Source organism: Zingiber officinale, chromosome 2A, assembly GCF_018446385.1.
Source record: "Zingiber officinale cultivar Zhangliang chromosome 2A, Zo_v1.1, whole genome shotgun sequence".
In the NCBI taxonomy this organism is placed as follows: Eukaryota; Viridiplantae; Streptophyta; class Magnoliopsida; order Zingiberales; family Zingiberaceae; genus Zingiber; species Zingiber officinale.
This window is the reverse complement of record NC_055988.1, coordinates 98,022,073-98,042,287: the sequence shown is the minus strand read 5'-3', so window position 1 is coordinate 98,042,287 and position 20,215 is coordinate 98,022,073. Positions and strand designations below refer to the sequence as shown.

At 35.1% G+C, this 20,215-nt stretch overlaps 1 protein-coding gene across 3 annotated transcripts; it reads left to right on the top strand.

Moving 5' to 3' along the window:
* Positions 1-1,387: 1,387 nt before the first annotated feature.
* LOC122041665 (anaphase-promoting complex subunit 2-like) lies at positions 1,388-19,549 on the top strand. 3 transcript variants are annotated; one of them, XM_042601428.1, is made up of 16 exons: positions 1,388-1,736; positions 3,041-3,127; positions 3,463-3,691; positions 6,840-7,132; positions 7,298-7,369; positions 9,038-9,273; positions 9,457-9,873; positions 9,989-10,187; positions 10,314-10,428; positions 10,505-10,587; positions 10,999-11,118; positions 11,509-11,597; positions 11,676-11,757; positions 14,606-14,794; positions 19,004-19,072; positions 19,162-19,549. In XM_042601428.1, exons 1-16 carry the CDS (start codon positions 1,524-1,526, stop codon positions 19,288-19,290), a joined length of 2,622 nt encoding a protein of 873 aa, XP_042457362.1. In that variant the 5' UTR covers positions 1,388-1,523; the 3' UTR covers positions 19,291-19,549. The 3 variants fall into 3 exon arrangements, with proteins under 3 accessions (XP_042457362.1, XP_042457363.1, XP_042457364.1); XM_042601429.1 differs by having other exon boundaries at positions 1,421-1,650; positions 3,031-3,127; XM_042601430.1 differs by having other exon boundaries at positions 1,524-1,650.
* Positions 19,550-20,215: the final 666 nt, after the last annotated feature.

Here is a 20,215-nt window from a genome sequence, read left to right as displayed (position 1 = left end):
TCTTCTCATCGTCTCAATTCTCATCCGTTCTTCATCATTTTCTTCTCCTCTCTCCCTCTCCAAATTTTACTATAATTTTTTTTTCAATTTTTCTACATATCGATATAGTTACATCAATCCATCTATCACATCAATTCATCTATATCTTATTAATTCTTGAGAAAAAATTATAGTCACATCTATCTATCTTTATATCTCATCTATTTTTTAGGTGATATAAAATATGTCCATTATATAATTTGATGTACGATTAATAATTTAATTTCTACTTTATTTTTTATTAATATTTTTATAAAATAAATCATAATAACATTTAATAATATTATTTAATTAATTTATAAGAGCATCTGCATTTGTGTTAAACTTGAAATGTTAATACCAACGTGGACACTTTGTTAGTGTACTGTAACATTAACACGTTCACATCTTTGAAAGCATAAATGCTTACATATTTCAAAAAAAAAAATATTAACGCATTCACACGATTAAAGGCATTACTACGGATGCTTTAATAAATATTTATTTTTTATAATTTAGATGTATTAACACATTAAAGCACCCACATTGAGATGTTAAATGAACATTATAATACTTATTTAACGAGATTATATTCTCTGTCCCAAGATTCCTGTGTCCCCATGTCTCCTCGCCGATCGGACGGGTTAGATCACATCTCAAGAATGCAGTGTACATCACGAGCATGCCATAACCATCCGATCTGTGAGGAGACATGGGGACACAAGAATCTTGGGACAGAGGATCTGATTTCTTATTTAACACCCTTTAACTTCTTTGAACGTCTGTCTCTCATGAAATCAAATCCTCTGTCCCCAAATCTCCCTGTCCCCGTGTCCCATATATCGTCTCAGCCCACTGTCAGCGGCCTCCGACCACCGCCCCGATCAATATTATAACTCTTAGGGAAGGTGAACCCAAGGGAATCGTCATCGGCACGATCGGCGCCGGAATCCGGCTGGATCAGAGCAGGGGCTTAGATCGACGGTAGATCAAAGTTTGCTCAGATCCGGTCGAATTCCGACGTCGATCGTGCCGATGACGACCCCCTTGGGTTCACCCTCCCCAAGGGTTATAGTATTGATCGGGGCAGCGCCCGGAGGCCACCGGTAGTAGGCTGGGGCGATGAATAGAATACAGGGACAGGTGATATTGGGGACAAAGGATTTGAACTCCTCTCTCATCTTTTCCTTTTAAAACTTTTTTAACACTGTAAAAAGTTTTATATTATTTTTTAAAAAATAATAATTTTTTAAAACTACTATTATTATTAAATGATAATAATAATTTAAATATTTTAACATATATTTATTTAATATTATATAATTTCAAAATAATTGGGTGGACGATAGGATTAATAATTATTAATTATGATGATCAGCGAGCGTTGCCCCACTTTCCCCTAAAATCAAAATACCCACCGCGCCCTTTTCGCTGCTTCCTAGCGCTATTCCGGCCGCCGTCGTCGCCGACGCTCTCATGCGCTGCATCCGCGCAGATCGCCCGCAATGATGTGGGATCCTGAGGCCCTGAACTCGTTGGACGGCGAAGACATCGCTGTTCTGCTTCAAAGCTGGGAGGGCTTTCACGAATGCACCGACGTTCTCCTACGCGACCGCGGCGACCTCTCCGCCGGTGCTGATCTTGTCCCCCTCGTATCGTCTCTCTGCCGTTACGGCCTCGATTCTCTTGTACAGGATCACTTCCTTCAGTCCCTCGAAGTTCGTACTCACACATTTGAATACTGTTCCGCAACCTTGAATTACTATTCCTCTTAAGGGTTTTCACTTAAAAATTCAGGCTTGATGGTGAGGATTCTAGTATAGGGTTTCCCATGCCACCTACGTTTCAGGAGTCACTTGACTTTTGTGTGGTTTAATCTATCTGGCCCGAAGTTTCCCATTCCCATTCCCACCGAAGTTTAGTTTTTTTTTGCGTTGACTTTAACCTTTGCAAACCTAGGTCTGTTGATTTTATGCACTATCACTGGATTTTATCAAGTGGTATTGAGTATTGTTGGACTAAACATGAAGTTAAAGAGCGTCAATTTTGTCGCTCATCTTATTCTCATACCAGAGTTTATGCTGTCTGGTAGTGGAAAACTTTGACTAAGTAAGCCTCGTGTGACCTGAGTTGACTCGTGTTAATGGCCTATACTGCTGGTGGGTTAAACAGACCTTATCTTTAATTTTGGAACATTGCCTTTTACATGTTTGTGAAAATGCTGATTTAAGTATTAAAAATCTCCGACTTCTGTTAAATAGTACTGTGATTTTAATGATAATGTACTATGATGAAACACCCACACAGATAAACTTACAACTCAATGGCAGACAACATTTGGGTTAGTATTCAAGAAACATTTCAATTTACTATGAAGCTGTAATAAGAGATGTAAACAAACTCTTTTTCTGGGAGATCAGGATTAGCTTTACCCAGCTTTTTAAAAATTCTTTGTCTAGTGATGAGATACAACTATGTTTCGGGAGTTCTGTCTGGCTGTCTGATGGCACACATGCTTATGCAATCAAATTGAGCCGCTATTAGTAGCACACAAGAACTGATCTATTTTGTCTACGCTGATGTACTTAAACAGACTTATCTTTGTGGATGCTGCTAGTTAGAATTTCATGTGTACTGTGTCATGAACTGCCCTTAGGACAGCCCAGCTTGAATATAGTAGATTGCTAAAATCTTAGCTCACAACGACTAGGCAGTAACAATAATTATGTTGAAATTTTTACTCCTAAAACATGATATAACACTAGTGGGAGGAACTGATTTGGCATAAAATGGCATCATATGGACTTCAACAGCTATCTATATGTGAGGGTGGATCCCATTTGATCAAGAGTCAGAGCTTGGGAAAATAATCATTTTGATGTTTCTCATTTAAATAACTATACAAACACATGGCTTTATAGCATGTGATATATGTATATCCATGTGTTTATATATACATTTTGTAAATGTTTTTCTGGCAACTCTTCTTTTATCTCCTTCTAACGTGGTCAGTGTCTTGCAGGAAACATTCAAGTCAAAAGCAGTTTTGAGGTTTTGGAAGCAGTTTGATGCTTACAGTGTGTCAACGGGAGAAGGAACTGGTTTTCAAGTATGGTATCAGGCTTTCAGGCCCCTTGTTACTTATGTTTGTACACTTCAAGTTGTATACACGAGAGTTTATGAAGAATTTAAATTGATATAGTCCAATTTCTTATTTATAGTGGTATGCTAGCCATTTTTTGCTCATTGTTATTGTACATGTCTGGGAAAAGTGTTCTCAATGAAATGTGCAAGAATTAGGTGTTTATGGACATTTTCAAGAACTTGTAATGGATTTTCTCATTCCATAGTCCTCAAGTACGACATTTCTGAATCTGCAATGGTATTCTACTCTAGGATAAATATGCAATGCTGTGAATTTCTAATTAAATTTTACAACTGCAGGAGGAAAACTGGATTGATGGAGTGTTAAGTAAATCATTGGAAGAGATATGCTTGGAAAAACATTATGAGGAAAAATGCCTTTTGATGCTGATCCATGCTTTGCAGTTACATGAGGAGAGCATAGCTGACAGAAAGATGGGAATACAGGAATATCAGACCTGTCTTACTTCCAGACATCAGTTAATGGTGTCTTCTATTCTTCTAGCAACATTACCTATGCATTTCCCTGGTGCGTTGTTTTTAGGAAAAAAACATGAAGACTTGTCTCTTTCACATAGGACCAAGTTGAGAGCCAATCTTACTTCTAGAGAGGCTGTGTATACTATTTCATGGATGCTAACTGCATAAATTATGTTTTAAAAGTGCAATCCTAACATAAAATAGCTCATGTTGCCACTACTTCTCTAGAAGCCTAAGCCAAAAAAGGGAGCTCTACCTTGTTACTTCTAGGTCTTGCCTTTTAAGCTCTAGTAACCATGGTGCAAATCAAACAAAGTTCCCCTACAAGTATAAATAAAAAGAAACAATAGCCGTTTGTTAATATTTTCCTAGATAGAGCAATCTTTGTTCCATGGTTAAAACAAAATCTCCCAAAATCTACCTTACCTAACAACTACAAAAAGTTTGAAGTTGCAATACAAGTGCCAATTTTGATGTCAAGTAGGAACCATCTTGTGTTGACGTCAAGTTGTGCCGACACACTCGACACAACTCAGACCATGTCTACATGGCTTTGAACTGATTGATTTTCTTTTATTTGCTTTGTCTTTTGTCTACTTCTGAAGATAAGAATACAATCTTTGAAACAACTCAAAAGAAGGATAACAAATTTCTCAACTCAAATCATACATAAGTAATGTTATTATTAAGACTATCTCTAGTAATGTCTGATTAGTAGGAGTCTATACTAATGCTAGAATGACTGTGTTCCTGTTGATGAGACCTTAACTCTCACAAGCTTATTGTTAAATTGTAAAATCATATATGTAGTGACATTATATAGTTATACTTTACATTATATATGTCATTGTCATATCTAAGCCTTTATTTAGCCAAACTTATGTGTTTAATTGGATAATTATGAGAATTGAATTCAAATTCAGTTTAATTTTGAGTTGAATTACTTAAATTGAGTTCAATATGGTTTAAATTTGTTTAGCTCAATATGGGCTGCAGTAAGGTTTATATTGCATAGAATATAGGTAGAAATTTATATCATCGTCTGTTAATTTTCTCATAAGTAGGTTGAATCATTTGTGTCAATATAAAACTATATAAAATAATATAAAGCTAATTAAATACCTTTTATGATCATTCTACTGGATCTAAGAGAGATATACTCTCTAAAGAATTAACTTAGATTTCATAAAAAAGTTATTGAAAAAGGGCAGTCCGATGCACGAAGCTCCCACCATGCGGGGTCCTGGGGAAGGATCCAACACAACCTTATCCTACTTTTTGTAAGAGGTTATTTCCAGGATTTAAACCCGTGACCTTTTGGTCATAAAGCAACAACTGACCATTGCGCCAAGGCTCCCCTTCATAAAAAGTTATTGAAGTTTTAAAAAAATAAATTTACTTTACAATTCATGCTAATGATTTATATATACCAATAAGTGTCATGCCACTTTTGAGTTTATATTGTGCAGAACTTTAGGTAGAAATTTGTATCATCATGCTCATAAATAGTTCATATTGTTTGTGTCAATATAAAACTATATGAAAAATATAAAGTAATTAAATACCTTTTATAATCATGATATTGCATAAAAAGTTATTGAAGTTTAAAAAAAATAAATTTAGTTTCCAATTCATGCTATCTATTTATTGAAGAATTAAGCTAATTATTGAAGGTTAATATTGCATAGAACCATGGGTAGTAATTTGTATCATCACATGTTAATTTTCTCATAAGTAGGTCACACATGTAATTTTCATCGTATGCTGGTTGGCCTCAGTTTCAATACTTATGTGAAAGAGTATGCATCACCCTGTGTTGGCTGAAACTGAGCGAAATTATGAACTATGAATTTCATGTAACATGTGTTCTATATCTATATCTAATAAACATCATACTATGCTTTCACACGTTTATCTTTTTGTGTAATGGTTTTGAGCGTCTAATGTTTATTAGGTGTGGTTTCAGAGTTTTGGTAGAACTTATATCCGTTGTGTTTTGATATTTGCTATGTTCTTAACTTTTACATTATGGAAAAGTAAAAGAACTAAAAAAATTCTTCTTTCTCTTCTCTTGAAAGTCCTTTGAAAGAAATAAATGGGTGAGATCAACCGGAAAGTCAGCTCAGTTGGATTATATTTTTCTGGAGTATGGTTAAGATATAATAGTATTTCTGAAGCAAACATTTTTAGTCTTAGTTCACTTGTGCTTTCCCATAACTAAAGAATATTAAGCTCTAATCCTTAAGTTTGCATTTGATTTACTAGTATGTAATTGTCAGTAGTTGCAGATTTGAAGTGTGTTTTATGAACATTGGTTTTTTGAATTAGCATGTCTATCTCATATTTGATCGAATATTAACTATGATATAGCTTCGTATAGAGTTTAATGGAGGATAGAATTCATATAGTCGATCCTAGGACTAACATGGCTTCTGATGTCCATTTGTCTCATAATCTATTATCTAACATCTTCATGAAATATATTCATTGCTCTTACAGATTCAGTCTCGTATTGCATTTATACGATGCTTAACCTGCTGATTCTTTAACTTTGTCTAATGATTTATGTGTCTATAAATTCTTACTTAATTGTTGTTCATTTTGGCATTTATTTTGGGTACTTTCTTATCCAACTTTTAGTATGCTAATTTGAGGGATACAACCTTGTTTCCTTTTTTTTTGTCAACACATTATATGTCAGTTGCTAACTGGCTATCCATGGCAAGGTTGCCTAGACAGATTCTGCAGATTCATCCTCCACAATAAGATGGGAGAAATAGTTGGTCAAAATCTCGTTTGATGTTATTCAAATATATATTTTGTTGTTGCCTGATATTTTCACCACTGTGTATGCCTATATGATACTATTATTTTGTTTAGCTAAAAACTTAGAGAATGTTTTTTGTTGGCGAGACTCTTATTCCACATGAGCTTGACTGTTTCCTAATTCCTCTGTATGAAGATGATGCTGATATCTCTTAATTACCAGAGTGTGGGTGTGAAAATGCATGGAGTATTTATATTTAACTTATATGACTTGTGCATATATGTTTAGTGTACATAGAGATTGAAAATTGCACTGGTCCACCATAGCCAGAGTGGAGTTTTTTAATTTTCTTGTAAGCATAAATTAGCAGTGTACATTGTTCTTTTCTACTCAAAGCATAACTTAGCAACTAACTATGTTACTTTTCTAGAGATACTCCGCTTATATTTTAAGGGAAAGTTGGAAGAACTAAGTAATATGATTGATGTGCATCATGAGGAAGATGCTTGTCAATTTCAACTTGACAATGACAGTTTGCGCCATCAAAACCGCTGGCCTATTAGTGTTGGTGAAATGGATATTGACACACACTGTCATGGGTCTAATCATAATAAGGACATGTTGGTCAACAACATTGGTAAAGTTGTTCGTGATCTTCGAAGTCTTGGTTTTACATCCATAACTGAAGATGCCTATGCTTCTTCTATCCTTTTGCTCCTGAAGGTTAGGATCTGATGCTTTGTGTAAATACGTTATTTTTTTCAGCTCTCTAATTTGAATCACTTTTTTGTTACTTGTAAATAGCTTCTAATGGATGGTAAGACATGTTCATCTTGTAATTCTCATTGCTATTAATACTGACATGGTCGTTTCTACTTTCTACACTAGGATAAAGTTAATGCTTTAGCTGGCGATGATTACAGGAATCCTGTTCTTGTATCTATTAAAGAGTGGATTCAGGTATCTTTCTGATAATAATGAGTGGTGAATTTGTTATTGTTGAATTTTCTGATTAACAGTTTGGTTTATTGAAGATGAAAAATGTGTTCACACAATTTTAATATGTCAATATCTTCAAAACAAGGGAGCGTGTGATATCTTACAAATTATAGTGTAGGGGGTTCAATTGAGGCCAATTATTTGACAGTATTACACAAAATCTGATTGGATGTTAAGCCTTAAATCCACATATTAGAGACTATGTGAAATTCACTGACAGGAGTGTGCTTTGGTGATCTACTCAAGCATGAATATGCTGTTTTATAATTTAGCATTGAATCAATATTGTACTTTGACATCTGTGCTCTTGTCCAATCTATCATAGTATGTAATTCATGAAAATAGGATACTACTTAGTAGGTTTTCATATATCACTCTTTTGTGCTAGTTAAGCGGTTATAAAGATTATTTCTTTATAAACCTGTCAATTCAGCCCAAGTGATGGAATTTCTTTTGAATGATTTGCCAATTCATTTAAATTTTTTAGCTGTTGTAAATTTGAACATGGATTGAACGTGCTTCCTGTTCTTCTGCGCAACTAGGGTTTTGGCAATTACTCTTTGATTCAAAATTTTAAACTACTAATGTCTTCTATTTCTTGTGCACATTTCCAATATAAAATTTTCCTCTCATTGTCATATTTTTTGCATTAGTCGTTCTTACATGTTTCTTAATTGTTCAACGATCTAATCCATAAGGTATAATTAGTTGCATCACAATCTTATGAAGACACATGATTGTCATACAAAGACACCAAATGTTTTCTATTTCAATCATCCATTTTTTTAATCTTGTTAATAATACCGTCGTCAATATATCCTAGTTGAATCATAGTTACACATTATCTAAGACTTTTATTTTCAGAATTTTATTCTTCTTCTTCATTATTTTCTTAATTTCTTTATTTATGGTAGATGGATGAGAAATTCTGGTAAATTTTTTTGATCTCTTTAGTCTCTTATTGAAAGACATTGATAAAGATATTATAAATAGGATACAAAGTTGATGTTTGAAATGAAGAAGCTTTTGGAGACTTATGTGATTGTCATGTGTCCCTTAGGTTAAAAGAAATAATATGTAAAATTATGTTATGGATCACAGTGTTAAAGCATAAGGAGATAAAGATACAAAAAAAAAAAAATCCTTCTACTTTGTTTGTTTCATTTTCTTTTAGATATAAGTGGGATAGGCTGAATAATGATGTTTAAGTAATGAAATTATTATGTTATGGTGACTGACCCTAATAAATAGATTTACCCAATGCTAGATCTAAGGACCCATAATATATCTGTATGAACATAAAGAGTTATCATAATAGAAGTAGCTGATGGTGCCTTCCTCTCCACTCCTCTTTCCTACCTGAATAAGCTGGCACAAACTTTAAATAGTTTAGACATGGTCAAAGAACGTTTAACTATGTATCTTGTTTATGCACTGCCTAAATGGAACTGTCAGGAAAACAAGTTATATATCTGTAGCTTACTTTAAATTACTTTGGTGGTCATGCCATTGATTAGATCTCATATGACAATAATAATTTTCTAATGTTTTAGGTATTGTGTTCATAATGCTCCTATTTTCAACTAGCTATATCTAATTCTTACTGATTTACATGTTTGGTTCACTCAGGCTGTTCCTCTTCAGTTTTTACATGCTCTCTTGGTATATTTAGGCGATTCACCTGTCCATGATGCATCATCTGGTCTTAAATCGCCTTTGGCTGCTTCTCCTTCGTACCCTGGGATAGAAATGCCTTCAGAAGGGCTTGTAAGATGGCAACTGCGTCTTGAATATTGTGCATATGAAACATTGCAAGACCTTAGAATTGGAAAACTTTTTGAGATTATTGTAGACTATCCTGAAAGGTACACTTACCTACTCTCTTGCCATCCACTTGAAAGTGTTTTTTTATTATTGAATTTGGAGGAAATTTGTCTCAAAAGAATTCTTGTTGCCTCTTTTCACAGTTCTCCTGACAGTGTTTTTTTTTTATTATTGAATTTGGAGGAAATTTGTCTTAAAAGAATTCTTGTTGCCTCTTTTCACAGTTCTCCTGCAATTGAAGATCTTAGGCAATGTCTGGAGTATACTGGACAGCATTCAAAGCTTGTCGATTCATTTATTTCTTCCTTGAAATATCGATTGCTTACTGCTGGTGCATCAACAAATGACATATTGCATCAATATGTGTCCACTATCAAGGCACTTAAGACTATAGATCCGACTGGGGTATTCCTCGAGGCAGTTGGTGAACCAATTAGGGATTACTTGAGGGGAAGAAAGGATACCATAAAATGCATTGTCACAATGCTCACTGATGGGACAGGGGGAAATTCCACTGGTTCTGGTAATTCTGGTGATAGTCTGCTTGAAGAGTTAAACAGAGAAGCAGAGAACCAAGAGAGTGCTGATTATGATGATGATACAAACCTTGATGATAAGCAAGCATGGATAAATGCTGAAAGGCATTATTAACTATTCCAGTAGATACATAGACTAAGATTTATTATATCATAAAGCAAAACAACTAATTTCTATTATCTTATGGTTTTTAAGTTGCATCCCTTTTTATATTTTTAGGTGGGAACCAGATCCAGTAGAGGCAGACCCATCAAAAGGTAGCCGGAGAAGGAAGGTTGACATCCTTGGAATGATAGTTGGCATAATTGGCTCAAAGGATCAGTTAGTTAATGAATATCGTGTTATGCTAGCAGAAAAGCTCCTTAACAAGTCTGAATATGATATTGACTCAGAGATACGTACTTTAGAGCTCCTTAAGGTGTGTGCCACCTTCCTAATCAAGTTATACAAAGTCTAGGAGATTGCTACATTGATCAATGTCATCTAATGTTCTAAAAGTTCAATTAATAAAAATCTTGATCCTTTTGTCATATGTTCTTAACAGATACACTTCGGGGAGGGCAGCATGCAGAAATGTGAAATAATGCTTAATGATCTAATTGATTCAAAACGAACAAATACTAATATTAAAGCTACTGTACCACCATCATCTTCTACTTGTATGCTGAAACTTTTAATAAACACTACCTTTTTTTTTTTTTTTTTTTTGCCTATTCATTAATGAGTATTTTGTAGGTTCTGAACCAGAAGCAACACATTTATCCCTTGACGTTCTGGATTCCACCATAATCTCTTCCAGTTTTTGGCCAACCATCCAGGTATACAATCAGTTGAGAAGAAAGTTCTTTAGTGAAGCTGTTTTGACTTCCTTTTTTCTATGTATCTTTACTTCTTTTTTTTTTTTTGACTGTTTTCAAGATCAAGAAATCATGGAGAACTCAGTGACAATATGTTCATTGTGACAATAACACTTCTTAGAAACTATAACATATGAGATAAAGGTTGAAATTAGGATAAATCATTGTAGGTTTGCAATAATCTGTCAAATTGAGTAGTTTACAATCCAACTTTGCAGAGTTGGAACCTACTATGTTACAATTATAGATGATAGGTTCTATTACCAATAAAGATGTACTTGATATTTACTTGTGGGAACTCCTTAGTTTTTTTTTCTTTATATCCTCTATCTCCTGTAATTATGTAACCATGTTGACCTTGACGAAATACAGGCAGAGTCTCTTAATCTCCCCAATTCTATCGAAGAACTACTATCAGAGTATGGGAAGAGGTTTCATGAGATCAAAACTCCTCGTAAGCTGCTATGGAAGAAAAATCTTGGGACAGTGAAGGTTAGAATAACTGTAACTGGATCTTTCCTGAATAGGTTATAATATGATTTTTGGCAATTGTATTCCAGTGATACAGCCTTAACCAGAAGATTAATTTTTTGTAGAAATTAATGGTTTAATGCTATTTTGATGACTTATGGGCTCATTTAGTAAATCATCTTGAAATGCCTAGTTTAGTTTCATAAATTAATTAAACAAGAAAAAGTCAATCTATGCCAAGCTTTTATTATGTACAAACCTGTATTTTTTTCATATGTTTCTATATCAAACATTCAAGCATAATGGTAACTAGATGCTAACCTCATTGGTGTCTTAAGCTGTGCTTGAAAAGTATACATTTTGATAGGTCAGTTTACTTGACATTTTCATGTTTCATGTATGCTTCTTCAGCTGGAGCTGCAATTTGAGGATCAGAATATGCAATTTACTGTAAGTCCACTGCATGCAGTAATTATTATGCAATTCCAGGAACAGCTAAGGTAAGAGTAAGAGGGTTGCCATCCTCTTTAAATTCACTTCCTTGCATTCAAACTAACTCTTTTTTCTCTTTATTTCAGTTGGACTTCTAAGAACCTTGCAGTTGCTGTTGGAGTTCCTGTTGATATACTTAACAAAAGAATTAACTTCTGGATAAACAAGGTGCGCAAAGTCACACTTTTGTTGTTCTTTGTTAACTTAAGAGCACATGATTATCACATAAGTCTCCATAGGTAATCACTTTAATTGTCCAACTTTTATTGGATGAATAAAAAGCCAATATTGACGGTTTGTGCACAATTTTAATTCCATCAAGCCGAACTATTTCTTTACTTTTCTATTACATTTCTACCTACCATGAAGGAAAGTATTTGATTCTGCAGAGTGGGGAAGGGAGAGGGTTCTAAGGAGTTCTTTGCTTGTTTATTTGAAACCAAATATGGGTGGAAGGGAAATATAATTGACGCCACAAAAAAACTTTTTTCTGAAATAAGTATACTGTCTACCCGTATTCAGGCAGAAGCAAAGGAAGGAGTGATAAAGATAAAATAAAATTTGTTCAGTCTTCTCTTTCCCTCAGAACTCCAAAAGCCATCCCCTTTAACGAGTCCCATCACCACCACCATCTCCACCACATTGTAGATTTTGACAGTGGCAACTGTGACAATTAGGCAATGACCACTTCAACCTTGAGTTCCAGCAGAAGAGACAGTGAGGATGACAAGATGGCATCCCTTTCTTCAATCTTGAGTTATGGAAGTGGAGACAATGAGGACAACTCCTTCAACCTCCAGTTCCTACAGTGAAGACAAGTCCCTTCTTCAGTCTCCAGTTCAAGCAGTGGAGACAGCAAGGACAATGATCCTTTCTTCATTCTCAAGTTCTGGTAGTTAAGACTGAGGTTGACAATCCCATCTTCAAACTCAAGTTCTGACAGCAGAGACAGCAACAAAGGAACCCCCCTTCTTCAACTTCAAGTTCTCCTTTCCACTGTCAAAAGAAGAAGAGCACAACCTCAAGGATATTTTAGTCATTCTTCCTCTCCTTGTTCCATATCATATCCTTCTCCAAGCAAACAACTTTTCATCCTTCTATTCTTCCTCTCTTCCCCTTTCCTTTTCCCATGTTGTATCCTCCCAAGTAAATAATTTCATCCTTCTTTTCCTCTGTTCACTCCTCTCCCATCTCTTCCCTTCTCCTGTTTTCGTTGCTGGGAATAAATAGAAGCACAAACATGTGGATCATGAGCGCATGAGAGGGGTGAAGCACGTGATTTTAAAAACCTTTTTTTTCTTTTGAAATCGAGTTCATAGAGGAATTAAACTAAGTAATAAAGAAAACAATACGAGAAAGCAAACACAATTATTTTTTAAATATTTTTTAAAAGATTTTTTTAAAAAAAATAAAATGAATTTTAAAATGATTTTTTAAAAATATTTTAAAAAATATCTTTATTTTAAAGATTTTTTAAAAGATTTTTTTTTAAAAAAATAAAATAATTTCTAAAGTATGTTTTTATAATTCAAATTTGAAAATTCCAAAATAATCTCAGCAAATTCATCATATCAAAGTAAAATCTGTTTCAATTGAAAGATAAAGTTAACTATATATAGTTCTAAGCTCAAATCCCTTTTATTATGTTTGCTACTTGAGCTGTATGCTATTATACAATTTATGCAACAAGTAAGTTGTATACTAATTATAAAACATAGGTTAGTTTCATTACCTTTGATGCTCCATACTGATTTAGTCTGATTATGTTTCCCTATATAGTGAAAAGGTTTGCTAGTGTGGACTGCAAAACCTGGATTTAAATAGGAGCATATTGACTAAAACTATTGGTTACACTATGTTTAACATGTAATGCAAGACATAAGAACAAAATGTCCATGCGCTAACAAAATGGAAGAAGAAAAGATGCAACTGTGTTTCAGTGGTGCAACAATATTAGCAGTGGCATCTTAAAGGAAATGGTGCCAAATGCTCTTTTGTTTAACTATCATGACAAGTCGTTTTCTTCTGGTAAAATCACTTAGAGGCTCTAAGCTCTAATTATTTGTGTTACTAGTGGTAAAATTGTGAAGTTGAACATGGGAGATAATCCTCCAGGAGTATGTTTATTTTTAGGGAAGCTGGAAGGGAATGAGGGAAGAGAAGAGGTAGGGAGAGCAGGTGGGAAATGGAAGCAGCATACTTGTTTACTTAAAAGATAGGAAAGGAAAGGGAGCAAAGGAGGTGGAAAGAAGGGAATTGGCCAAATTATAAACTGTTTGAGGGTGGTAGCATTGTAAGTAGGGTTTGCAGGCTGGGGTTGAAGGTGATTCCCTCTTCTTCACCATGCTCCTTAATATGATGCTCAGTGCCCTCCTTGCGAGAGTCCTAGAAACTCCAACGGCCAGATAATGAGTCTGGAGAGGCTTTATACTTCATCGACTGAGACCTATCATGCTTCACCATGCTCCTCGATCTCCAAAATGATGAGTTTATGTCTCATCCAACATGCCGGAGAAACTCCTCTTTCGTTCCATATGATCATTCTCCATGTGGAAGCAGGGGCATAGTCAAGTTTTTTACATTGGCAAATGTTCATTCTGCTCATTTTTGGGTGGAGGCCAATTCACACGTGTTTCTGATTTGCACAAATCCTTGTTGGCTTCATTCCTCCTGCTGTAGTCAAAGTAAACAGTGGGGACCATACAATGCGAACTCACCCTTCTTCCACAGAATTAAAAATCACCTCTCCAACTAAATGGATCCTAAATTGTATGGTACAATAAACCTTGACGAACTATTATAGCTTTATTCCTTTCCTTAAATGATTGAATGGTGCTAAACTTCTACTCTTATGAGCTTGAAATCATTACTAGACGATTTATAGATTATCTTGTTTGTCTTGTAATGTTCCTTTTCTAGTAACTTTCTCAGTTAGAAATTGGTAGAACACACTAGTACTTTTGTAATTGAATTAGTGATAGGCTACTTTGTTTCCTTTTTTCTGTGGTTTTTCCAGGGAGTTCTCTCCGAGTCTGGTGGATCCGATTCTGATCGTATTTTTTCCATTGCCACTGGCATGGTTGATTCTAGCAAGAGCAGTATAAACAATGGAAGATGTGAAGGTGTACTAGCAATGGACGAGGAATGTGAGAGATCTGTTGCCTCTGTTGAGGAACAGTTGAGGAAAGAAATGACAGTATATGAGGTTGGTTTCTGCTGAACTTTATTTCTTTGCTTTCTGAAACCTATGATAGGAATCCGGGGCCTATCACGTGGAAAAATCAAAGGAAAAAAAAAATGAAAAGGGGAATAGGGTGATCACTTCGAGGGGATCGGCCTCCAATAATCAAGTGAAATTGATTAACTAAAAAGGAAACTACTTGTCTTCCAAAATTACATAACGTCTCTTTATAGACACTTAAACTACCTTTTCAAAAGAAAAGGTCTAAACGAAAAATAAAATAAAAATACATTTTCAAAAGAAAACGTATTATCTAAAACTTATCTTAGAAAAGGAAAAGGTCTAAAGCTTATCTTAGAAAAGGAAATAAAGTTAAAGGATTTATTTGAATAGATCCATTAAAGGATCTTATTGTTCCACCGCCCTTCAAAACAATCTTGTCCTCAAGGTTGTTTAGCAATAAACTCTGGAAAATTTTCTTGGATGATATCATATAATTCTCATGTTGCATCATCGATAGATAAGTTATCCTACTGAATTAATAGTTCAACCATCGCTTGATTGTTCTTCTTCACAAGTCTCCTTTCTAAAATAGCATAAGGTTGAAACTTAAATTCCCCATCTGAATTCACTTCAGGAAGGTGTTGTTGAGGAGTAAATTTGTCGCCTAATTTCTTCTTTAAACAAGACACATGAAATATAGGGTATATTTTAGAATCTTGTGGAAGCTCTAAGTGATAAGCAACAAGTCCAATATGCTCTATCACTTTATAAGGTATTAAGGGTCATAAAATTTCGGTGACAACTTCGTAGAGGTTGAAGGACGATTTGAAACTTTTTTATATGGTTGAAGTCTTAGAAAAACCCAATCTCCTATTGCAAATTCTCTTTCCGAACGATGTTTGTCCGCCAATTGCTTCATTCTTGCATGTGCATTGCATAAGTTGTTTTTTCAAAAGTTGCAATATTTGGTCCCTTGTGCGTAGGTTTTGGTCGACTTGATGCACATTTGTTGATCACGTGTGTATGAGCTAACTGAGGGTGGTACACATCCACAAACGACCTCAAATGGGGTAATCTTAGCAGTTGAGTGGTAGGTCGTATTGTACCACCATTCTGCCTCTAAAAGCCAACGAACCCACTCTTTGGGTCTATCACCAGTTAAGCAACGTAAATAATTCTCTAAACATCGATTAACCACCTCTGTTTGTCCATCTGATTGTGGAATGTAGATATCGTTCATCAAACTTTGGAATGTAGAAGGTGCATTAGTTAAACTGAAAGACATGGCTAAAATTTCATACTAACCATCATGAGTCCGAAAGGTTGTTTTTGGTATGTCTGGCTGATGGATTCTTATCTGATGAAAGCCTAAGCGAAGATCCAACTTTGAGAAGAATGAGGAACCTCCTAATTCATCAAATAATTCATGTACTTGTCTTTCTCTGTAATTTTATTGAGTGTTCGGTAATCTACACATTTGTCAATTTCCGTCTTTCTTTCGCACAAGCAGTACTTCGAAGAATATGGACTTACACTTGGGCGAACGATACCATCTTGAAGCATCTCTTGTACAGTATTCTCAATTTCCTCCTTCTGTATGTAAGGGTAGCGATAAGGCCTAACATTTGCTGGTGCATTCCCCGGTATTAGAGGTATACGATGATCATGTGAACATGTTGGAGGAAGTCCCTTTGGCTTAGCAAATATCATAGAAAATTTTGAAAGAAGTGCCTCTAATTCTTGGGGGGTATGTGATGTGCCTTTAGGATCCTTTTGATGGAGAGTTGCATGAGAAAAATGGAGCAATCTTTCGTTAATAACCGCTTTACCTGATAACTACTGATTGATGTGATAATATCTTGTCTCTTGTGTCTGATGCAAACTTCTTTTCCTTGATCTTGGAAGCGCATTGTTAGTTAAGAGAAATTCCATATTATGTCTCCTAATGTTCTCAACCATTGTGCTCCAAGTACAACATCACATCCGTCTAGGGGTAGAAGAAAGAGATGTGTGATTAATTCATAATTTGGTAAGAAAATTTTAATACTATTGCAGTTTCCTCGACTTGTAAGTGATCTTCCATCCGCCACCTTAACATCAAATGTAGATGCTTGCTCTATTTTTTGTTTAAGCCTTCTTGCCAAGTTTAAGTTTAGAAAATTGTTGGTGCTTCCTGAATCTTCAAGTATCATTACTGGTTGTTTTTTAATGAATCCTTTTACCTTCATCGTTTGCGGAGTTTGTAGTCTTTCTAAGGCATGAACTGATATTGCCATAGAGTCATCTTGTATTTCGTTGATACTATCTTGTGTTTCACCTTCATTGAAATCATCTTCTTCCTTAGAGCTTTCTATTGGTTCAATCATCAATATCATCTTTTGCTTGCATTGATGACCACGGTGCCATTTTTCATCGCAATGCCAGCATAATGCCTTTGCCATTCTTTCCTTGATCTCTTCTTTTGTCAATCCGGTGTTGAATAATGCGATGTGTTTTCATGAATTGCCTTGTTATTTCTTCTTCCTTCCTCATTGATCTTCTCTTCTTGTAGTCGAGCAAAGGATAATGCAGCCTTCATGGTGCGGGGTTGATTCATTTTTACTTCTTATCGTATATCAAGGCAAAGTTCTTCAATAAAAGTGCCTAGTAATTGCTTTTCTGACCAATCACGAGTTCGATTAGAGAGTCGCTCGAATCGTCCTTGGTACTCTAGTACGGTTGTAGTCTGTCGAATTTTGGCTAATTCTCTATCAACATTTTCATAACCGGAGGGACCAAATCAAGTGAGGAGTTCTTCTTTGAATTCTTCCTATTTTGGAGGTCCATGGCATGCTTCAAGCCAGTCATACCATTAGAGGACATCGCCTTTGAGCTTTATAGATGCTAGTTCTACCTTTGCATTGCCCAATGTGTTGTGGAAGCGAAAATATTTTTCAGCCCTTAAAATCCATCTAATCGGATCATTGTTCTCCCAACGAGGAAATTCCACCTTCATACGTGGAAGGTTGTGCTCTTGATCTTCATTTGATTTCGCTTTATGGTCATATTGTTGTTGTCGATACTGTTGATTTGTTCCCTTTTTGATTAGTATGCTTGAGCTGGAATCCATCTCTAAACGATCATTCAATTCTTGTACTATTGTGACAAACAATGTCACAATTTTTTCGAGTTTATCCATCCTTGTCTGGTGCTTAGCTTCAAATTCCAGAGCCCATTTGGCGTTAGGTTGAGATCCTTCGGTCGTCATGTCAGAATCGATTTTCTTCTCTTGAAGTCGGGTTAAGACCATGCGCTTGTTGGTGGAGGCGGGCTTGAGGTGGTGAAGAAGTTGATACTTGATACTATAGGGCGATGATGAAGTGAGCATGGCTCTGGTACCAAGTTGATAGGAACCCGTTGCCTATCACACGGAAAAATCGAAGGAAAGAAAAATGAAAAGGGGAATAGGGTGATCACTTCGAGGGGATCGGCCTCCAATAATCAAGTGAAATTGATTAACCAAAAAGGAAATTATTTGTCTTCCAAAATTACATAACGTTTCTTTAAGTAGACATCTAAACTACCTTTTCAAAAGAAAAGGTCCAAAAGAAAAATAAAATAAAAAGAAAAGGTCTTATCTAAAACTTATCTTAGAAAAGAAGAAGGTCTAAAATTTATCTTAGAAAAGGAAATAAAGTTGAAGGATTTATTTGAATAGATCCATTAAAGGATCCTATCAACCTAGCACTTCAACAAGGAACAAGTTTCACCTTAGTATTTGACTGATGATGATTTGCTTAATTGAGTTTGACCATTTCTCTTATATTTTCGACACATTCTATTCCAATGTGAAAAATTAATTCACCAACCATTACATAACAAGAAGTTATGAGGCTTTCGCCCAACCTCAACGCTCTTTTGCATACCCAACTTATCTGACAATGTGCCTGAACAATCACTTCAAAGTGTTATCTTTAAATCTCAGTTGTAGACATTTCTCTTCCGAACACAATCGCCAATCAGTGAATTTATGGAACCTAATTTTATCAAGTTGTATTAGTATACCACGCTAGTTTGACCACAATGGAAACCGCGTATGCTTCTTGATGCAATTCCTTAGTTTGGTTCGAGGAATACCTACCTAGCAAACAAGTGCAGGAGATTCTTCTATGACATTTGCTTTTCTTAATAGTGCATAGAGTTATTTTTTTAATATTAGATGCAGATTATCTCACAAATTTCTTGGTTCAGAAATTCATTGTAGGGATGCTCACAAATTTTGTCAGTATGCCGGTGGATAGAATACATAACACTTTGAAGGTAAATGGAGCAAATAACTTTCTCATGATAACTTAAGCCATTTCTTTTCCAAGGAGTCATGACCCATCCTGGCTCTACATTATCATCAGATGTTCTGCATAGCTGAACCTTCATACGACAAGTCTCTCCAACAATTACAGAGCTTCCTTTCCAGCCTAGTAGTCGAAGAAAAGCTAGAATTGAGAGAAGGGATGTACTTCCTGAAGAAGCAGCATTGATTACCATGCATGCATCTACATCTCAAATAGGAAAGCAAGATTTGGTTTAGCTATTGTTCTGTGCTGTAATATATACATGTACTTCCTGAAGAAGCAGCATTGATTACCATGCATGCATCTACATCTCAAATAGGAAAGCAAGATTTGGTTTAGCTATTGTTCTGTGCTGTAATATATACATGTATCTGCTATTTCCTTTTCATTTCTTCTTACATCTCACTGTTATTGCATTATCTAACTTTATTAATATTATAATCACTAGGGATCCTTATCGGAAGAAATGAACTAGAAAAATAAATTATTAGTTCTATACGGGGAACCATAAGTTAGTTGCACTAACTATCTCTGAAAAAATAATTGATCATTGAACATCGTTGAAGATAGCATTTTTTTTTTTAAAGTTGACCAGGTATCCTAAAAGTAGGTGTAATCCTAGAGGTCATCCATTCCTGTACTGATCTCGCTCAAGCATCCTCTATGATTGTGGCAGATTAATTTTCTCAAGTGAGAAGATAATTATGAGATATTGATTGTAGAGCATCGTGTTGTTTGCACTTTTAAATTTATTTTGATGGCAGATGAAATTTTTTTGTGAAACTGTATTGATCATTATCAGGATTTATCATTCAAAAAATTAGATTTGTCAGTTAAAAATTAGTGATCTAGATTATAAAAAAAATTATATAAAATAAAAAAACATTCGTTGAGATATTTTAGTTTGAATATTTCAAACTGAAATCGATCTTGGAAAGGTGGTGGGTTTGGTTTTGGTTCAATTTGAATTGAAAATAATAATGGATTTATATCAAGAGAATCAAACTGAAGCTGCTTTCAAATGTGTGAATAGCCAGAAAGCTGGGAGTATTGCCAAATTGGGGAGAGCACGGCCGTAAACTCCGACGAGGAAAAAAGGTTGGTTGGTGCC

Excerpts from the sequence above, each read along its gene's own strand:
- LOC122041665 (XM_042601428.1), top strand. The coding sequence starts at position 1,524 with ATGATGTGGGATCCTGAGGCCCTGAACTCGTTGGACGGCGAAGACATC. Across the intron at positions 3,128-3,462 it reads GAGAAGGAACTGGTTTTCAA|GAGGAAAACTGGATTGATGG; the intron begins GTATGGTATCAG and ends TTACAACTGCAG. Across the intron at positions 19,073-19,161 it reads GAATACATAACACTTTGAAG|ATGTTCTGCATAGCTGAACC; the intron begins GTAAATGGAGCA and ends CATTATCATCAG.